General features: G+C 45.1%; 1 protein-coding gene across 1 annotated transcript in view; it reads right to left on the reverse strand.

Annotated features, from left to right (window-relative positions):
* Positions 1–1,370: 1,370 nt before the first annotated feature.
* Positions 1,371–17,908, reverse strand: part of LOC124270650 — a 67,769-nt gene continuing 51,231 nt past the window's right edge. Inside the window, exon 4 of the mRNA XM_046705688.1 lies at positions 1,371–2,118. Coding sequence (XP_046561644.1) covers positions 1,914–2,118 — 205 coding nt within the window. The 3' untranslated portion in view covers positions 1,371–1,913. The remainder of the gene's footprint in view (positions 2,119–17,908) is intronic.

Below are 17,908 nucleotides of genomic sequence, written 5' to 3' on the forward strand. Positions count from 1 at the left end.
ACCTGTAGTGATGGTTGTATTGATGAAGAAACACGCGACAACACCCTCACTTACTGGGCGTAGATTGTAGTGATGGTTGTATTGATGAAGAAACTTGACAACACCCTCACTTACTCATGTAGATTGTAGTGATGGTTGTATTGATGAAGAACACGTGACAACACCCTCGCTTACTCATGTAGATTGTAGTGATGGTTGTATTGATGAAGAAACACGTGACAACACCCCTCACTTACTCATGCAGATTGTAGTGATGGTTGTATTGATGAAGAAACACGTGACAACACCCTCACTTACTCATGTAGACTGTAGTGATGGTTGTATTGATGAAGAAACACGTGACAACCCCTCACTTACTCATGTAGACTGTAGTGATGGTTGTATTGATGAAGAAACACTGTGACAACACCCTCACTTACTCATGTAGAGGGTGTAGTGATGGTTGTATTGATGAAGAAACACGTGACAACACCCTCACTTACTCATGTAGACTGTAGTGATGGTTGTATTGATGAAGAAACACGTGACAACACCCTCACTTACTCATGTAGACTGTAGTGATGGTTGTATTGATGAAGAAACACGTGACAACACCCTCACTTACTCATGTAGACTGTAGTCATGGTTGTATTGATGAAGAAACACGTGACAACACCCTCACTTACTCATGTAGACTGTAGTGATGGTTGTATTGATGAAGAAACACGTGACAACACCCTCACTTACTCATGTAGACTGTAGTGATGGTTGTATTGATGAAGAAACACACCTGACCATGTTGAAAGGCCGTAGAACGGGTCGACCAAATTGATATGTAGTTAAAATATAGTCGCTCTGAAACAGTCTGGGTGATTCAACCACCAGCTGACTGCACACGAACTCCTCAGAGACAAGCAGCACTGACCAAGTTCGTATAGGCACCTTCATACTGCACCAGGAACAGGCTAAAGGCAGGATGATAGGGACAATGCTGCTGACAAATCTGAACAATAAATGTTAACATGAATGTTAAAATGCACAAATGAAAAATGAATTCAATCATCGGGGAATTCCTAAAATGATGACTGAAGACTGCCAGTGGAAAACATGCACGTAAGAGGGACGTCCACACAGCCACTATCATGTAGTTGTAGCTTGCAAGCCTCAGCACCAGTGGTTGTGTATACCTCCATACTATCCACTTTCATCTACTTTTATAAAACTAGCACACTTGGACACTTGGAAATAATTGCTTGCTGACTTATTCCTCCAATAAGGAATGACAATGGGTTTAGACAGCTTTCTTATTGCTCTTCATCAAGCAAAGGTTCAGGGTGATTATATTTCGTTGTTTCGGTGGACTAGTTGTTTGTTTGTCATCCAGACCATGGGTCATCCAGACCATGGCTCCTGCACATGTTCAGCAACTGATCAACTCGTACGTCTCGGGGTGTTTGTGGAATATGCCAAGAGGCTATACTAACATGCGCAACACGTACTCCACAACACATACGATAATGTGCACTTGAGGCCCTCGACCACGTGAAGAGGGATCTGAGCGGTAGTAGGCTGTCACGTGATTTGCGACAAGTACACAGCCACTGACCACACGACAAACATGAGCGACACTGACAGCCGCGAAATCTAACGTCAATGGGAAGCAGCATATTTCCTCCATTCTCATATCTGAGCTTCTTTGAAAATCCACCAGCGACTAAACGAGTCCATCGCGTTCTGTGCAGGTGGAAGTAAGCTGGACACCTCTAGTCCTAGAATCTTACACATCACCTGCCAACTATGCCTCGATTCCGAACATGACCACCTACACTGGTAGACCCCTGCCCCGACAGCAGGGGGTAGTCGGCCAAGCTGACTGACGCCAGTGCTCTCATGCAGAGCATTCACCTTTGTAAATGTATTTCCCACCATAAGTGCTACAACCGAGTAGTCCTCATCTCCTCCGATCTCATGAACTCTGCATACGTTGGCGGCGGTTCGAGAGTAGATATGTCACTTCCGTTGCAGCTGCTATCCTCCACCTGGTGGCCTAGGTTCGTCTGTGCCTGGCAATGACGAGCTAAATACTCGTCGCTGGTGACGATGTCGTATGGCGGTGGCTCATCACTGTACAGACGCGTTCTGAAATATATAATAGAAAGTGTCATCAAGGAATATAAGTACATCGTCCTCAACAAGACTATTGTAAGATCCTCCTGTCAAAGTGCGATGGCTAGCCACAACATCACATTAACTGGATATAGACGAAAATTTCTTAGCATAAACGCGATCAGGATCTAGACTAAACATGACTTAGAAAATCACTTAGAGGGCATATACTAAACACGCCCCAGGTGCAGACTAAACACTGAATGGGTTCAGACAAAACACTCCCCAGGTCCAGATTAAACACTGAATGGGTTCAGACTAAACACTCCCCAGGTCCAGACTAAACATTGCCTGGGTCCAGACTAAACATTGCCGGGGTCTTGACTAAACACTGCCTGAGTCCAGGCTAAACATTGCCGGGGTCCAGACTAAACATTGCCGGGGTCCAGACTAAACATTGCCGGGGTCTTGACTAAACACTGCCTGAGTCCAGACTAAACAGTGCCTGGGTCCAGACTAAACACTGCCTGGGTCCAGACTAAACATTGCCGGGGTCTTGACTAAACACTGCCTGGGTCCAGACTAAACATTGCCGGGGTCCAGACTAAACATTGCCGGGGTCCAGACTAAACATTGCCGGGGTCTTGACTAAACACTGCCTGAGTCCAGACTAAACAGGGCCTGGGTCCAGACTAAACACTGCCTGGGTCCAGACTAAACATTGCCGGGGTCTTGACTAAACACTGCCTGAGTCCAGACTAAACAGGGCCTGGGTCCAGACTAAACACTGCCTGGGTCCAGACTAAACATTGCCGGGGTCCAGACTAAACACTGCCTGGGTCCAGACTAAACATTGCCGGGGTCCAGACTAAACATTGCCTGGGTCCAGACTAAACATTGCCTGGGTTTTGACTAAACACTGCCTGAGTCCAGGCTAAGCATTGCCGGATCCAGACTAAACACTACCTGGGTCCAGACTCAACATTGCCTGGAACTAGACTAGACATTGAATGGGTTCAGGCTGAATGCGAATATTGCTTGGGTCCAGACAAAACACTGCCTGGGTCCAGATTAAACCTTGCCTTGATCCAGACTTAACACTGCCTGGGTCCAGACTAAACCTTGCCTTGATCCAGACTTAACACTGCCGGGGTCCAGACTAAACACTGCATGTGATAGTGCACCGGTCATATGTCCCTCAAGGAGAGTTGTTTGTGTCTGTCCTTCAAGACAAACGACATATATTTGAAAAACATAACATCCAACAACGAACACACTCAACACATAACACTATTCTTTGTCCATGACTATCCCCACCCAACCGCGAACATACTTCACAGATAGCACTATACCCTGTCCACGACTATCCACACCAAACCGCGAACATACTTCACATATAGCACTATACCCTGTCCACCAACATCCCCACCCAACCGCGAACATACTTCACAGATAGCACTATACCCTTGTCCACGACTATCCACACCCAACCGCGAACATACTTCACATATAGCACTATACCCTGTCCACCAACATCCCGACCCAACCGCGAACATACTTCACAGATAGCACTATACCCTTGTCCACGACTATCCCCACCCAACAGCGAACATACTTCACAGATAGCACTAAACCCTTGTCCACGACTATCCCCAACCAACCGCGAACATACTTCATAGATAGCACTATACCCTTGTCCACCAACATCCACACCCAACCGCGAACATACTTCACATATAGCACTATACCCTGTCCACGCCTATCCCCACCCAACCGCGAACATACTTCACAGATAGCACGAAATAAAGCAAGTCTTGATTTCCTCAGGTTCTGAATCTCTGGTCTCACTGGGGCTCCTTTTCAAATTAAATGGACTTGTTTGTTACTATTAAAATTATATATATTCAGACTAAGCGTTAGTCTACATCGACGTCTGCACCTACAGTGGAGTAGACAGTACTGGAGGGAGTAAGGGGAGAAGCGGTCTTGTCACCGTGTGTACTAGGAAAGGCTCGTGTTGGAGGTGGGGTCGTTATGATCCTTGGTGGGATATCAGCTGCAGCAAGGACGACAATGATATTGAACATTTGAATGCTGTGAGGTACCGAGATGAGATTTTGCAGTTGGTCGTTGTTTGAGTTGTACGGAATTATCTTAATCCGAGCAATGTCAGTGTGCTGACCTGGCCCGAAGATACCCTGTTTCGTCACAAACTGAACACGTCTCGGATGATCCTGGGCGACGTTTACGATGTCATCCGAATCCTCCATCATCGCTGCAGGAACTCCGCCAGATTCTTCCTCGGATAGGGAATGATGTTTTATCACCATTTAGTGGCCCCAGTGAATCGAGGGTCATTTCATTAATGTAAATAAATGTTACTATGCCGTTATATAACGCAAAATCACAGCCTATATCCCTGTGTAATGAGGTTCGATCCAATTATCGAACCAGAATATAGATGGATTGCCACTGTCGTTTTCGATAATATCAATCGATTAATGCATTTTCCAGTCATCACTGAATTTTCATGTTCAGTCATCAATCCCCTAAAGTGTTTTCGTATTCTGCAATAAGGGGTAACATCGTCGCCATAGCTTCTACTGAATGTGGATATGCTGGCAGATCGTGGTTGGATGTAGATAACGGTGGACAAGGTGTTGTGAGTTCATGGTTGGGTGTGGATATGGTCGACGAGGTGTTGTGAGTTCATGGTTGGGTGTGGATATGGTGGACCAGGTGTTGTGAAGTTGTGGTTGTGTGTGGATATGGTGGATGAGGTGTTGTGAGTTCATGGTTGTGTGTGGATATGGTGGATGAGGTGTTGTGAGTTCATGGTTGTGTGTGAATATGGTGGATGAGGTGTTGTGAGTTCATGGTTGGGTGTGGATATGGTGGATGAGGTGTTGTGAGTTCATGGTTGGGTGTGGATATGGTGGATGAGGTGTTGTGAGTTCATGGTTGGGTGTGGATATGGTGGACGAGGTGTTGTGAGTTCATGGTTGGGTGTGGATACCGGTGGACCAGGTGTTGTGAAGTTGTGTTTGTGTGTGAATATGGTGGACCAGGTGTTGTGAGTCATGGTTCATGGATTGGTGGACGAGGTGTGTGAATATGGTGGATGGTGGACGAGGTGTTGTGAAGTTGTGGTTGTGTGTGAATATGGTGGACCAGGTGTTGTGAGTTCATGGTTGGGTGTGGATATGGTGGATGAGGTGTTGTGAGTTCATGGTTGGGTGTGGATATGGTGGATGAGGTGTTGTGAGTTCATGGTTGGGTGTGGATATGGTGGATGAGGTGTTGTGAGTTCATGGTTGGTGTGTGAATATGGTGGACGAGGTGTTGTGAAGTTGTGGTTGTGTGTGAATATGGTGGACGAGGTGTGGTGAGTTCATGGTTGGGTGAGGATATGGTGGATGAGGTGTGGTGAGTTCATGGTTGTGTGTGAATATGGTGGACGACGTGTTGTGAAGTTGTGGTTGTGTGTGAATATGGTGGACGAGGTGTGGTGAGTTCATGGTTGGGTGTGGATATGGTGGATGAGGTGTTGTGAGTTCATGGTTGGGTGTGGATATGGTGGATGAGGTGTTGTGAGTTCATGGTTGGAAGTGTGGATATAGTGGTGGATGAGGTGTTGTGAGTTCATGGTTGGGTGTGGATATGGTGGATGAGGTGTTGTGAGTTCGTGGTTGGATGTGGATATGGTGGATGAGGTGTTGTGAGTTCATGGTTGGGTGTGGATATGGTGGACGAGGTGTTGTGAGTTCATGGTTGGGTGTGGATATGGTTGTGTGTGGATATGGTGGATGAGGTGTTGTGAGTTCATGGTTGGGGTGTGGATATAGTGGATGAGGTGTTGTGAGTTCATGGTTGGGTGTGGATATGGTGGATGAGGTGTTGTGAAGTTGTGGTTGTGTGTGAATATGGTGGACGAGGTGTTGTGAGTTCATGGTTGGGTGTGGATATGGTGGATGAGGTGTTGTGAGTTCATGGTTGGGTGTGGATATGGTGGATGAGGTGTTGTGAGTTCATGGTTGGGTGTGGATATGGTGGATGAGGTGTTGTGAGTTCATGGTTGGGTGTGGATATGGTGGATGAGGTGTTGTGAGTTCATGGTTGGGTGTGGATATGGTGGATGAGGTGTTGTGAGTTCATGGTTGGGTGTGGATATGGTGGATGAGGTGTTGTGAGTTCATGGTTGAATATGGTGGATGGGTGGATGTGAAAGTGTTTGTGAGTTCGTGGTTGGGTGTGGATATTAAGGGAGTGTGAGGTGGATGAGGTGTTGTGAAGTTATGTTTGTGTGTGAATATGGTGGACCAGGTGTGGTGAGTTCATGGTTGTGTGTGAATATGGTGGACGACGTGTTGTGAAGTTGTGGTTGTGTGTGAATATGGTGGACCAGGTGTGGTGAGTTCATGGTTGGGTGTGGATATGGTGGACCAGGTGTTGTGAAGTTGTGGTTGTGTGTGAATATGGTGGATGAGGTGTTGTGAGTTCATGGTTGGGTGTGGATACCAGTGGACCAGGTGTGTGCATTGGGTGGAAGTTGTGGTTGTGTGTGGATATGGTGGATGAGGTGTTGTGAGTTCATGGTTGGGTGTGGATATGGTGGATGAGGTGTTGTGAGTTCATGGTTGGATGTGAATATGGTGGACGAGGTGTTGTGAGTTCATGGTTGGGTGTGGATATGGTGGATGAGGTGTTGTGAGTTCATGGTTGGGTGTGGATATGGTGGATGAGGTGTTGTGAGTTCATGGTTGGGTGTGGATATGGTGGATGAGGTGTTGTGAGTTCATGGTTGGGTGTGGATACCGGTGGACCAGGTGTTGTGAAGTTGTGTTTGTGTGTGAATATGGTGGACCAGGTGTGGTGAGTTCATGGTTTTGTGTGAATATGGTGGACGACGTGTTGTGAAGTTGTGGTTGTGTGTGAATATGGTGGACGAGGTGTGGTGAGTTCATGGTTGGGTGTGGATATGGTGGATGAGGTGTGGTGAGTTCATGGTTGTGTGTGAATATGGTGGACGACGTGTTTGTGAAGTTGTGGTTGGTGTGTGAATATGGTGGACGAGGTGTGGTGAGTTCATGGTTGGATAGTGGTGGAAGAGTGTTGTGGATATGATGGATGAGGTGTTGTGAGTTCATGGTTGGGGTGTGGATATGGTGGATGAGGAGGTGTATTTGTGAGTTCATGGTTGGGTGTGGATATGGTGGATGAGGTGTTGTGAGTTCATGGTTGGGTGTGGATATGGTGGATGAGGTGTTGTGAGTTCATGGTTGGGTGTGGATATGGTGGATGAGGTGTTGTGAGTTCATGGTTGGGTGTGGATACCGGTGGTCAAGGGGTTGTGAGTTCGTGGTTGGGTGTGGATACCGGTGGACCAGGTGTTGTGAAGTTGTGTTTGTGTGTGAATATGGTGGACCAGGTGTGGTGAGTTCATGGTTGTGTGTGAATATGGTGGACGACGTGTTGTGAAGTTGTGGTTGTGTGTGAATATGGTGGACGAGGTGTGGTGAGTTCATGGATGGGTGTGGATACCGGTGGACCAGGTGTTGTGAAGTTGTGGTTGTGTGTGAATATGGTGGATGAGGTGTTGTGAGTTCATGGTTGGGTGTGGATATGTTGGATGAGGTGTTGTGAGTTCATGGTTGGGTGTGGATACTGGTGGACGAGATGTGGTGAGTTCATGGTTTGGTGTGGATACTGGTGGACGAGGTGTTGTGAGTTCATGGTTGGGTGAGGATACCGGTGGACCAGGTGTGGTGAGTTCATGGTTGGTTGTGGATACTTGTGGACGAGGTGTTGTGTGTTCATGGTTGGGTGTGGATATGGTGGACCAGGTGTTGTGAAGTTGTGGTTGTGTGTGAATATGGTGGACGACGTGTTGTGAAGTTGTGGTTGTGTGTGGATATGGTGGACGAGGTGTTGTGAGTTCATGGTTGGGTGTGGATATGGTGGATGAGGTGTTGTGAGTTCATGGTTGGGTGTGGATACCGGTGGACAAGGTGTTGTGAAGTTGTGTTTGTGTGTGAATATGGTGGACCAGGTGTGGTGAGTTCATGGTTGGGTGTGGATACTGGTGGACGAGGTGTTGTGAAGTTGTGGTTGTGTGTGAATATGGTGGACCAGGTGTTGTGAGTTCATGGTTGGGTGTGGATACCGGTGGACGAGGTGTGGTGAGTTCGTGGTTGGGTGTGCATATGGTGGACGAGGTGTTGTGTTATGCGCGTAGAGTTCTTTGCTGGATGTGGACCAGACATTCCAATGATCAACACATCATGAGCATCGTTCTAAACAACTGACATACGATGGCATGTGTCAACCAAGTCCTCAAGCTTGACCACCCGATCCCGTGAGTCGCCTCTTACGACAAGCATGGGTTACTGCAGACCAATCCTAAGCCGGATCTTCACGGGTGTCCAAGGTGTTGTGCTATGTGCGGAGGTATACATAGTTGTACAAGGTGTACGGTGGGGTATGTTCGTGTTACAATCTAAATGGTGGACAAAGTGTGGAGTGTATTTGTTTTAGGATGTAGGTAGTAGACGACAAGGTATGGAGTGTGTTTGTTTTACGATATAGATAGTAGACGACAAGGTGTGGAGCGTGTTTGTTTTACGATATAGATAGTAGACGACAAGGTATGGAGTGTTTGTTTTAGGATGTAGGTAGTAGACGACAAGGTGTGGAATGTTTGTTTTAGGATATAGATAGTAGACGACAAGGTGTGAGTGTGTTTGTTTTAGGATATAGATAGTAGACGACAAGGCGAGAGTTTGTTTGTTTAAGGATATAAATAGCAGACGACAAGGTATGGAGTGTTTGTTTTAGGATGTAGATAGTAGACGACAAGGTGTGGAGTGTTTGTTTTAGGATATAGATAGTAGAGGACAAGGTGTGAGTGTTTGTTTTAGGATATAGATAGTAGACGACAAGGTGTGGAGTGTTTGTTTTAGGATATAGATAGTAGACGACTAGGCGTGAGTGTGTTTGTTTTAGGGATATAAATAGTAGACGACAAGGTATGGAGTGTTTGTTTAAGGATATAGATAGTAGACGACAAGGTGTGGAGTGTTTGTTTTAGGATATAAATAGTAGACGACAAGGTGTGGAGTGTGTTTGTTTTAGGATATAAATAGTAGACGACAAGGTATGGAGTGTGTTTGTTTTAGGATATAGATAGTAGACGACAAGGTATAAGGAGTGTAGTTTGTTTTGGGATAAGGTATGGAGTGTGTGTTTGTTTTAGGATATAGATAGTAGACGACAAAGGTGTGAGTGTGTTTGTTTTAGGATATAAATAGTAGACGACAAGGTATGGAGTGTGTTTGTTTTACGATATAGATAGTAGACGACAAGGTGTGAGTGTGTTTGTTTTAGGATATAAATAGTTGACGACAAGGCGTGAGTGTGTTTGTTTTAGGATATAAATAGTAGACGACAAGATATGGAGTGTGTTTGTTTTAGGATATAGATAGTAGACGACAAGGTGTGAGTGTGTTTGTTTGAGGATATAGATAGTAGACGACAAGGTGTGGAGTGTGTTTGTTTTAGGATATAAATAGTAGACGACAAGGTGTGAGTGTGTTTGTTTGAGGATATAAATAGTAGACGACAAGGTGTGAGTGTGTTTGTTTTACGATATAGATAGTAGACGACAAGGTGTGAGTGTGTTTGTTTGAGGATATAAATAGTAGACGACAAGGTGTGGAGTGTGTTTGTTTTAGGATATAAATAGTAGACGACAAGGCGTGAGTGTGTTTGTTTGAGGATATAAATAGTAGACGACAAGGCGTGAGTGTGTTTGTTTTAGGATATAAATAGTAGACGACAAGATATGGAGTGTGTTTGTTTGAGGATATAGATAGTAGACGACAAGGTGTGGAGTGTGTTTGTTTTACGATATAGATAGTAGACGACAAGGTATGGAGTGTGTTTGTTTTAGGATATAGATAGTAGACGACAAGCTAAGGTGTGGAGTGTGTTTGTTTTAGGATATAGATAGTAGACGACAAGGTATGGAGTGTGTTTGTTTTACGATATAGATAGTAGACGACAAGGTATGGAGTGTGTTTGTTTTAGGATATAAATAGTAGACGACAAGGTATGGAGTGTGTTTGTTTTACGATATAGATAGTAGACGACAAGGTGTAGTGTTATGGACCAGTTTGGTGGGTGGCAACAATCAGATGTATTGATCCTGATGTCTATATTTGACACTTACATCCTCGCCTGGTTGAACCTTTCCATCACATGTGAGATCAATACTGTAGACGACGGCAAGAGGAAGCGACATGCCACTCGACTGGATGTCTCCTAGTGTACTGTTTAGGGTGAGCTGGTACATGTGTGCTAGGGTAAGATGATACATACATACTTATGGGGTTGTAGCGGGACGAGTCCGCTATGCCCCTTAACTCAGCGGTTCCCAGGAAGATTAGTACTTCTCCTATACCCAAACACCCCGCTGTTCCCTTGAATAGAAGTTCTTCACTCGTGCCTCAACATCCCGGTGTTCCCTTGTATAGAAGTTCTTCACTTGTGCCTCAACATCCCGGTGTTCCCTTGAATAGAAGTTCTTCACTCGTGCCTCAACATCCCGGTGTTCCCTTGAATAGAAGTTCTTCACTCGTGCCTCAACATCCCGGTGTTCCCTTGAATAGAAGTTCTTCACTCGTGCCTCAACATCCCGGTGTTCCCTTGAATAGAAGTTCTTCACTCGTGCCTCAACATCCCGGTGTTCCCTTGAATAGAAGTTCTTCACTCGTGCCTCAACATCCCGGTGTTCCCTTAAATAGAAGTTTTCACTCGTGCCTCAACATCCCGGTGTTCCCTTGAATAGAAGTTCTTCACTCGTGCCTCAACATCCCGGTGTTCCCTTGAATAGAAGTTCTTCACTCGTGCCTCAACATCCCGGTGTTCCCTTGAATAGAAGTTCTTCACTCGTGCCTCAACATCCCGGTGTTCCCTTGAATAGAAGTTCTTCACTCGTGCCTCAACATCCCGGTGTTCCCTTGAATAGAAGTTCTTCACTCGTGCCTCAACATCCCGGTGTTCCCTTGAATAGAAGTTCTTCACTCGTGCCTCAACATCCCGGTGTTCCCTTGAATAGTTGTACTTCTCTTGCACCTTCTGTTCCCCGACCCCACAGATTTAACTTCCGCGATACAGAGGCAGACACTGAGGAATGCACTCCCCCAACACTGGAAGTGGGTCACGTGAGCGCGATATAATGTAGAGATCAATACAGAGGGAAAAACTCCGTATGCTCAAGTCGCTCTCAAACATTCAATTTCGTTGTCTAATAAAATCTCTGAAACGTTTTCAGTTTTCTAAATGTTCTCCTAGAAAGATTAATGCGTTCCAGCGCCGTTGTAAAGATCAATATGGGGCCGCTTTCCCTCTCGCGCAGTGCACTGATTATGTCTTAAACGAAGAGGGTGAGCCCGAACACTACTGATGATGATGCCTTTAATGGCGAGATATACGCCGTACACCTCATGAATTGTATAAACATTAGCCTACACACCAAGGTAATATATGAGTGATATTAGCCTACACACACAGGTAATATATGAGTGATATTAGCCTACACACTCAGGTAATATATGAGTGATATTAGCCTACACACAAAGGTAATATATGAGTGATATTAGCCTACACACACAGGTAATATATGAGTGATATTAGCCTATACACCCAGGTAATATATGAGTGATATTAGCCTACATACAAAGGTAATATATGAGTGATATTAGCCTACACACTCAAGTAATATATGAGTGATATTAGCCTACACACACAGGTGATATCTGAATCATATTAGCCAACACACCCAGGTAATATATGAATGATATTAGCCTACACACCCAGGTGATATCTGAATGATATTGGTCTACACACCCAGGTGATATATGAGTGACATTAGCCAACACACCCAGTTAATATATGAGTGACATTAGTCTACACACCCAGGTGATATATGAGTGATATTATTCTGCACACCCAGGTGATATATGAGTGACATTAGCCAACACACCCAGGTAATATATGAGTGACATTAGCCAACACACCCAGGTAATATATGAGTGACATTATTCTGCACACCCAGGTGATATATGAGTGATATTAGTCTACACACACAGGTGATATATGAGTGACATTAGTCTACACACCCAGGTGATATATGAGTGATATTAGTCTACACACCCAGGTAATATATGAGTGATATTAATCTACACACACAGGTGATATCTGAATGATATTAGTCTACACACCCAGGTGATATATGAATAATATTAGCCTACACACACAGGTGATATCTGAATGATATTAGCCTACACACCCAGGTGATATATGAGTTATATTAGCCTACACACCCAGGTAATATATGAGTGATATTAGCCTACACACCCAGGTAATATATAAGTGATATTAGCCAACACACCCAGGTAATATATGAGTGATATTAGCCTACACACACAGGTGATATCTGAATGATATTAGTATACACACCCAGGTGATATATGAATGATATTAGCCTACACACACAGGTGATATATGAGTGATATTAGTCTACACACCCAGGTAATATATGAGTGATATTAGCCTACACACCCAGGTGATATATGAGTGATATTAGCCTACACACACAGGTGATATGTGAATGATATTAGTCTACACAGACTGTGAAGTATATACGGCATTAGTCGACTTTCCAAGGTGTACGCATTGCATTAGGATGCACAGCCCTTGGGGTTTATTCAAGACAATACATTCTATGACGCCAGCCAACAAATCCAGAGTCATGGAAATCTACATACCCACAGTAGGGTTTGAGGACTTACCCCATGCATACAGTCGTATAGATGACAGACGCCTGTAAGAGAGTATGGGCATGTGTCGGCGTATACACAGATAGTAACGAGTCAGTCGTGTAGATGACAGACGCCTGTAAGAGAGTATGGGCATGTGCCGGCGTATACACAGATAGTAACGAGTCAGTCGTATAGATGACAGACGCCTGTAAGAGAGTATGGGCATGTGCCGGCGTATACACAGATAGTAACGAGCCAGTCGTATAGATCATATCGAAAGTAAGAGAGTATGGGCATGTGCCGGCGTATACACAGATAGTAACGAGTCAGTTGTATAGATGACAGACGCCTGTAAGAGAGTATGGGCATGTGCCGGCGTATACACAGATAGTAACGAGTCAGTCGTATAGATGACAGACGCCTGTAAGAGAGTATGGGCATGTGCCGGCGTATACACAGATAGTAACGAGTCAGTCGTATAGATGACAGACGCCTGTAAGAGAGTATGGGCATGTGCCGGCGTATACACAGATAGTAACGAGTCAGTCGTATAGATGACAGACGCCTGCAAATTGTAAGAGAGTATGGGCATGTGCCGGCGTATACAGAGATAGTAACGAGCCAGTCGTATAGATCATATCGAAAGTAAGAGAGTATGGGCATGTGCCGGCGTAAAACAGATAGTAAACGAGTCAGTTGTATAGATGACAGACGCCTGTAAGAGAGTATGGGCATGTGCCGGCGTATACACAGATAGTAACGAGTCAGTCGTATAGATGACAGACGCCTGTAAGAGAGTATGGGCATGTGCCGGCGTATACACAGATAGTAACGAGTCAGTCGTATAGATGATGAGACGCCTGTAAGAGAGTATGGGCATGTGCCGGCGTATACACAGATAGTAACGAGTCAGTCGTATAGATGACAGACGCCTGTAAGAGAGTATGGGCATGTGCCGGCGTATACACAGATAGTAACGAGTCAGTCGTATAGATGACAGACGCCTGTAAGAGAGTATGGGCATGTGCCAGCGTATACACAGATAGTAACGAGTCAGTCGTATAGATGACAGACGCCTGTAAGAGAGTATGGGCATGTGCCGGCGTATACACAGATAGTAACGAGCCAGTCGTATAGATCATATCGAAAGTAAGCAAGCAGGATCGATCCACCAAAGATGTCACCAACAGCCCAATCCGTGATGGGAAGCGTTTACCTCGGCCTTTACGCCTCCTGAACACCCAACTTCCATACAGCCACTCTCCACATTATAACATCAAATCTCTTTATGATTTCCTCCCGTCCAGCGTCTAGCCTGTGTCTGTTTACCACACTAAACTGTATACTGTAAAGGGTTTGCTCTGTGAAGGCATTTCATTGCCCCATGTGCTTGTATAAGACATGAAACATCCTTGTCCGTAATTGGAGTAGACAGATTTTATAGTCTACTGTAAATACAGACGACACTGAGCGGCCACCAGACTGAGAGCCATCACATAGAGGTAGCACCGACTGTACGCGACTTTTTAGATCATATCATGGGTAACGGGCGGCAGGCACCAACATGTCAGTGAAAGTACAGCAGCTGGGTCAATATGTCAGTGAAAGTACAGCAGCTAGTCCAACTTGTCAGTGAAAGTCCATCAGCTGGGCCTTCTTGTCAGTGAAAGTACAGCAGCTGGGACAATACGTCAGTGAAAGTACAGCAGCTGGGAGAATATGTCAGTGAAAGTAGAGGAACTGGGGCAACGTGTCAGTGAAAGTACAGCAGCTGGGACAACCTGTCAGTAAAAGTACAGCAGCTGGGAGAATATGTCAGTGAAAGTAGAGGAACTGGGGCAACATGTCAGTGAAAGTATAGCAGCTGGGACAACATGTCAGTGAAAGTACAGCAGCTGGGACAACTTGTCAGTGAAAGTACAGCGACTACATTTTTTACTCACCCACTTCTAGAATGCTGATCAAACAATTAATTGTCTTGACGTCATGCTGTCATGCTTACTGCACTAGTTGCCTTGTGGAACACTTCACTACACCATCACTATGAGGCGTTGACAACACAGCGAAGACAACATTGAATCAATATGCCACAAACACTCATGTAGTAATCTCTATATTCGTTGTATCGGCGTGTGTGGTGACTATTGTGTGGATACACACAATGCCGTGGCGTGACCAGCACCACGAACCGGAGACCTATCTCATATGTCACATCGATGGTAGTTACGAAGGGGGGTTGCTTGGTATGCATGTACCACCCCATCATTGGCAACATATAATAACAGAGGGATGTTCGAAAGTGATTACCTCCCCTCTCCTTTGGCGCTCACAGATAAAGGAACGGGTGCGATTGTACTCGTGAGGGGTGTGATGAAGGGACGTGTGCGTGTGTGTTCGTGAGGGGATGTGATGGCATGTCCTCATTGCCCTCATAGGATTATATCAAGCCGACTACCGCCAGTGCTGCCAGAGCTCAAGTCGCTTTAACAAAGACCCTTGAAGGTTTTGACGCAGTATGTCTCATCAGTCGATGGTGCTTGTGAATAGCGTGGATAAGGCTGACCCTTCTTTAGCTTCACCATAATAGCCACGCGTCAACTCCATCAGCGGCTCACGCTGGCCACGAGGTGGACGTTGTTGTCATTGTCAAAGGGCAAAGGGGCCCCAGCTAATCAATCCTACCTAAAATATATTTTCAAAATAGCAACTGTACACCAATACAGTAGCAAGTAATTTCTTCCCCCCCAAGGCCGTGATGTGGTTCACGCTAATGGACGTGAAACTTCATAAGGGAAGACGCTAGATGATCATGATCCGTCACGGCGACTTACATGTGACCTACATGGCGACTTACATGTGACCCGAATTGTGACCTACATGTGATCTACATGGCAACCTACTTCTGACCTACATGGCGACCTAAATGTGACCCACATGACGACCTACATATGACCTAGATGTGACCAACATGGCGACCTACATGACCCAAGTGTGATCCACATGGCGACTTACATGTGACATATATGTGATCCACAAGGCAACCTACATATGACCTAGATGTGTCCAACATGACGAATTACATGTGACATACATGTGATCCACATGGCGACTTACATGTGACATACATGTGATCCATATGACGACTTACATGTGACCTATATGTGAGCCACTGAAGTGGTCATAGAAAACAAAACACGCGCTGTGCCTGTACTACACCCTAGCAACTGACATGTATTTTTGCTGTCAGTCTTAACAGGCAGGTTCTACAGTAGGCCAAAATGTATACACATGATGTCAATATATCTGTGACGGATGATCTGAAACGCCCCCTCCATCCCCACAATGTCTCGCTGGACCCCGAGTGTGTTACTCATTGCTGTGAGATCTTGTTATTACAGCTTGTGACGCACTAAGGACACGGAATTACTGAAACGAGCACAGATCCCCGGGGGCTTCATTCAGTAGTAGCTTTTGGAGGGTGTAAGCGATGGAACAGAAGAGATTAATAAGAATCCAATATGAGCCAGGGGGACTTGTAGCAGCAGGGATGGTCTGCTCAGATAAGACACCAGTCACGCTGCTTCACTAGCAGAGCGAGAAGGGGATGGTGCTGTGTAGACTCAGTAGTGCATCCAAGGTCTAATGATACAGTGGAGACGCCGACAGTAGCTGTCATAACACACTTCTACTGTAACACCGTCTGCAGACGAGTTGTGATAGTATAGTTATACAGTCACACCGTCTGTAGACGAGTTGTGATAGTATAGTTATACAGTCACACCGTCTGTAGACGAGTTGTGATAGTATAGTTATACAGTCACACCGACAGTAGACGAGTTGTTATAGTATAGTTACACAGTCACACCGTCTGTAGACGAGTTGTTATAGTATAGTTACACAGTCACACCGACAGTAGACGAGTTGTGATAGTATAGTTATACAGTCACACCGTCTGTAGACGAGTTGTTATAGTATAGTTACACAGTCACACCGACTGTAGACGAGTTGTGATAGTATAGTTATACAGTCACACCGTCTGTAGACGAGTTGTGATAGTATAGTTATACAGTCACACCGACAGTAGACGAGTTGTTATAGTATAGTTACACAGTCACACCGTCTGTAGACGAGTTGTTATAGTATAGTTACACAGTCACACCGACAGTAGACGAGTTGTGATAGTATAGTTATACAGTCACACCGACAGTAGGCGAGTTGTGATAGTATAGTTATACAGTCACACCGAAAGTAGACGAGTTGTGATAGTATAGTTATACAGTCACACCGACAGTAGGCGAGTTGTGATAGTATAGTTATACAGTCACACCGAAAGTAGACGAGTTGTGATAGTATAGTTATACAGTCACACCGACAGTAGGCGAGTTGTGATAGTATAGTTATACAGTCACACCGTCTGTAGACGAGTTGTGATAGTATAGTTATACAGTCACACCGACAGTAGACGAGTTGTTATAGTATAGTTACACAGTCACACCGTCTGTAGACGAGTTGTTATAGTATAGTTACACAGTCACACCGACTGTAGACGAGTTGTGATAGTATAGTTATACAGTCACACCGTCTGTAGACGAGTTGTGATAGTATAGTTATACAGTCACACCGACTGTAGACGAGTTGTGATAGTATAGTTATACAGTCACACCGACTGTAGACGAGTTGTGATAGTGATAGTATAGTTATACAGTCACACCGTCTGTAGACGAGTTGTGATAGTATAGTTATACAGTCACACCGACAGTAGACGAGTTGTGATAGTATAGTTATACAGTCACACCGTCTGTAGACGAGTTGTGATAGTATAGTTAGTTATACAGTCACACCGTCTGTAGACGAGTTGTGATAGTATAGTTATACAGTCACACCGTCTGTAGACGAGTTGTGATAGTATAGTTATACAGTCACACCGACAGTAGACGAGTTGTGATAGTATAGTTATACAGTCACACCGACAGTAGACGAGTTGTGATAGTATAGTTATACAG

The sequence above is a fragment of the Haliotis rubra genome, unplaced genomic scaffold (assembly GCF_003918875.1).
Source record: "Haliotis rubra isolate DU_JTF1 unplaced genomic scaffold, ASM391887v1 Scf1533, whole genome shotgun sequence".
NCBI classification, from domain to species: domain Eukaryota; kingdom Metazoa; phylum Mollusca; class Gastropoda; order Lepetellida; family Haliotidae; genus Haliotis; species Haliotis rubra.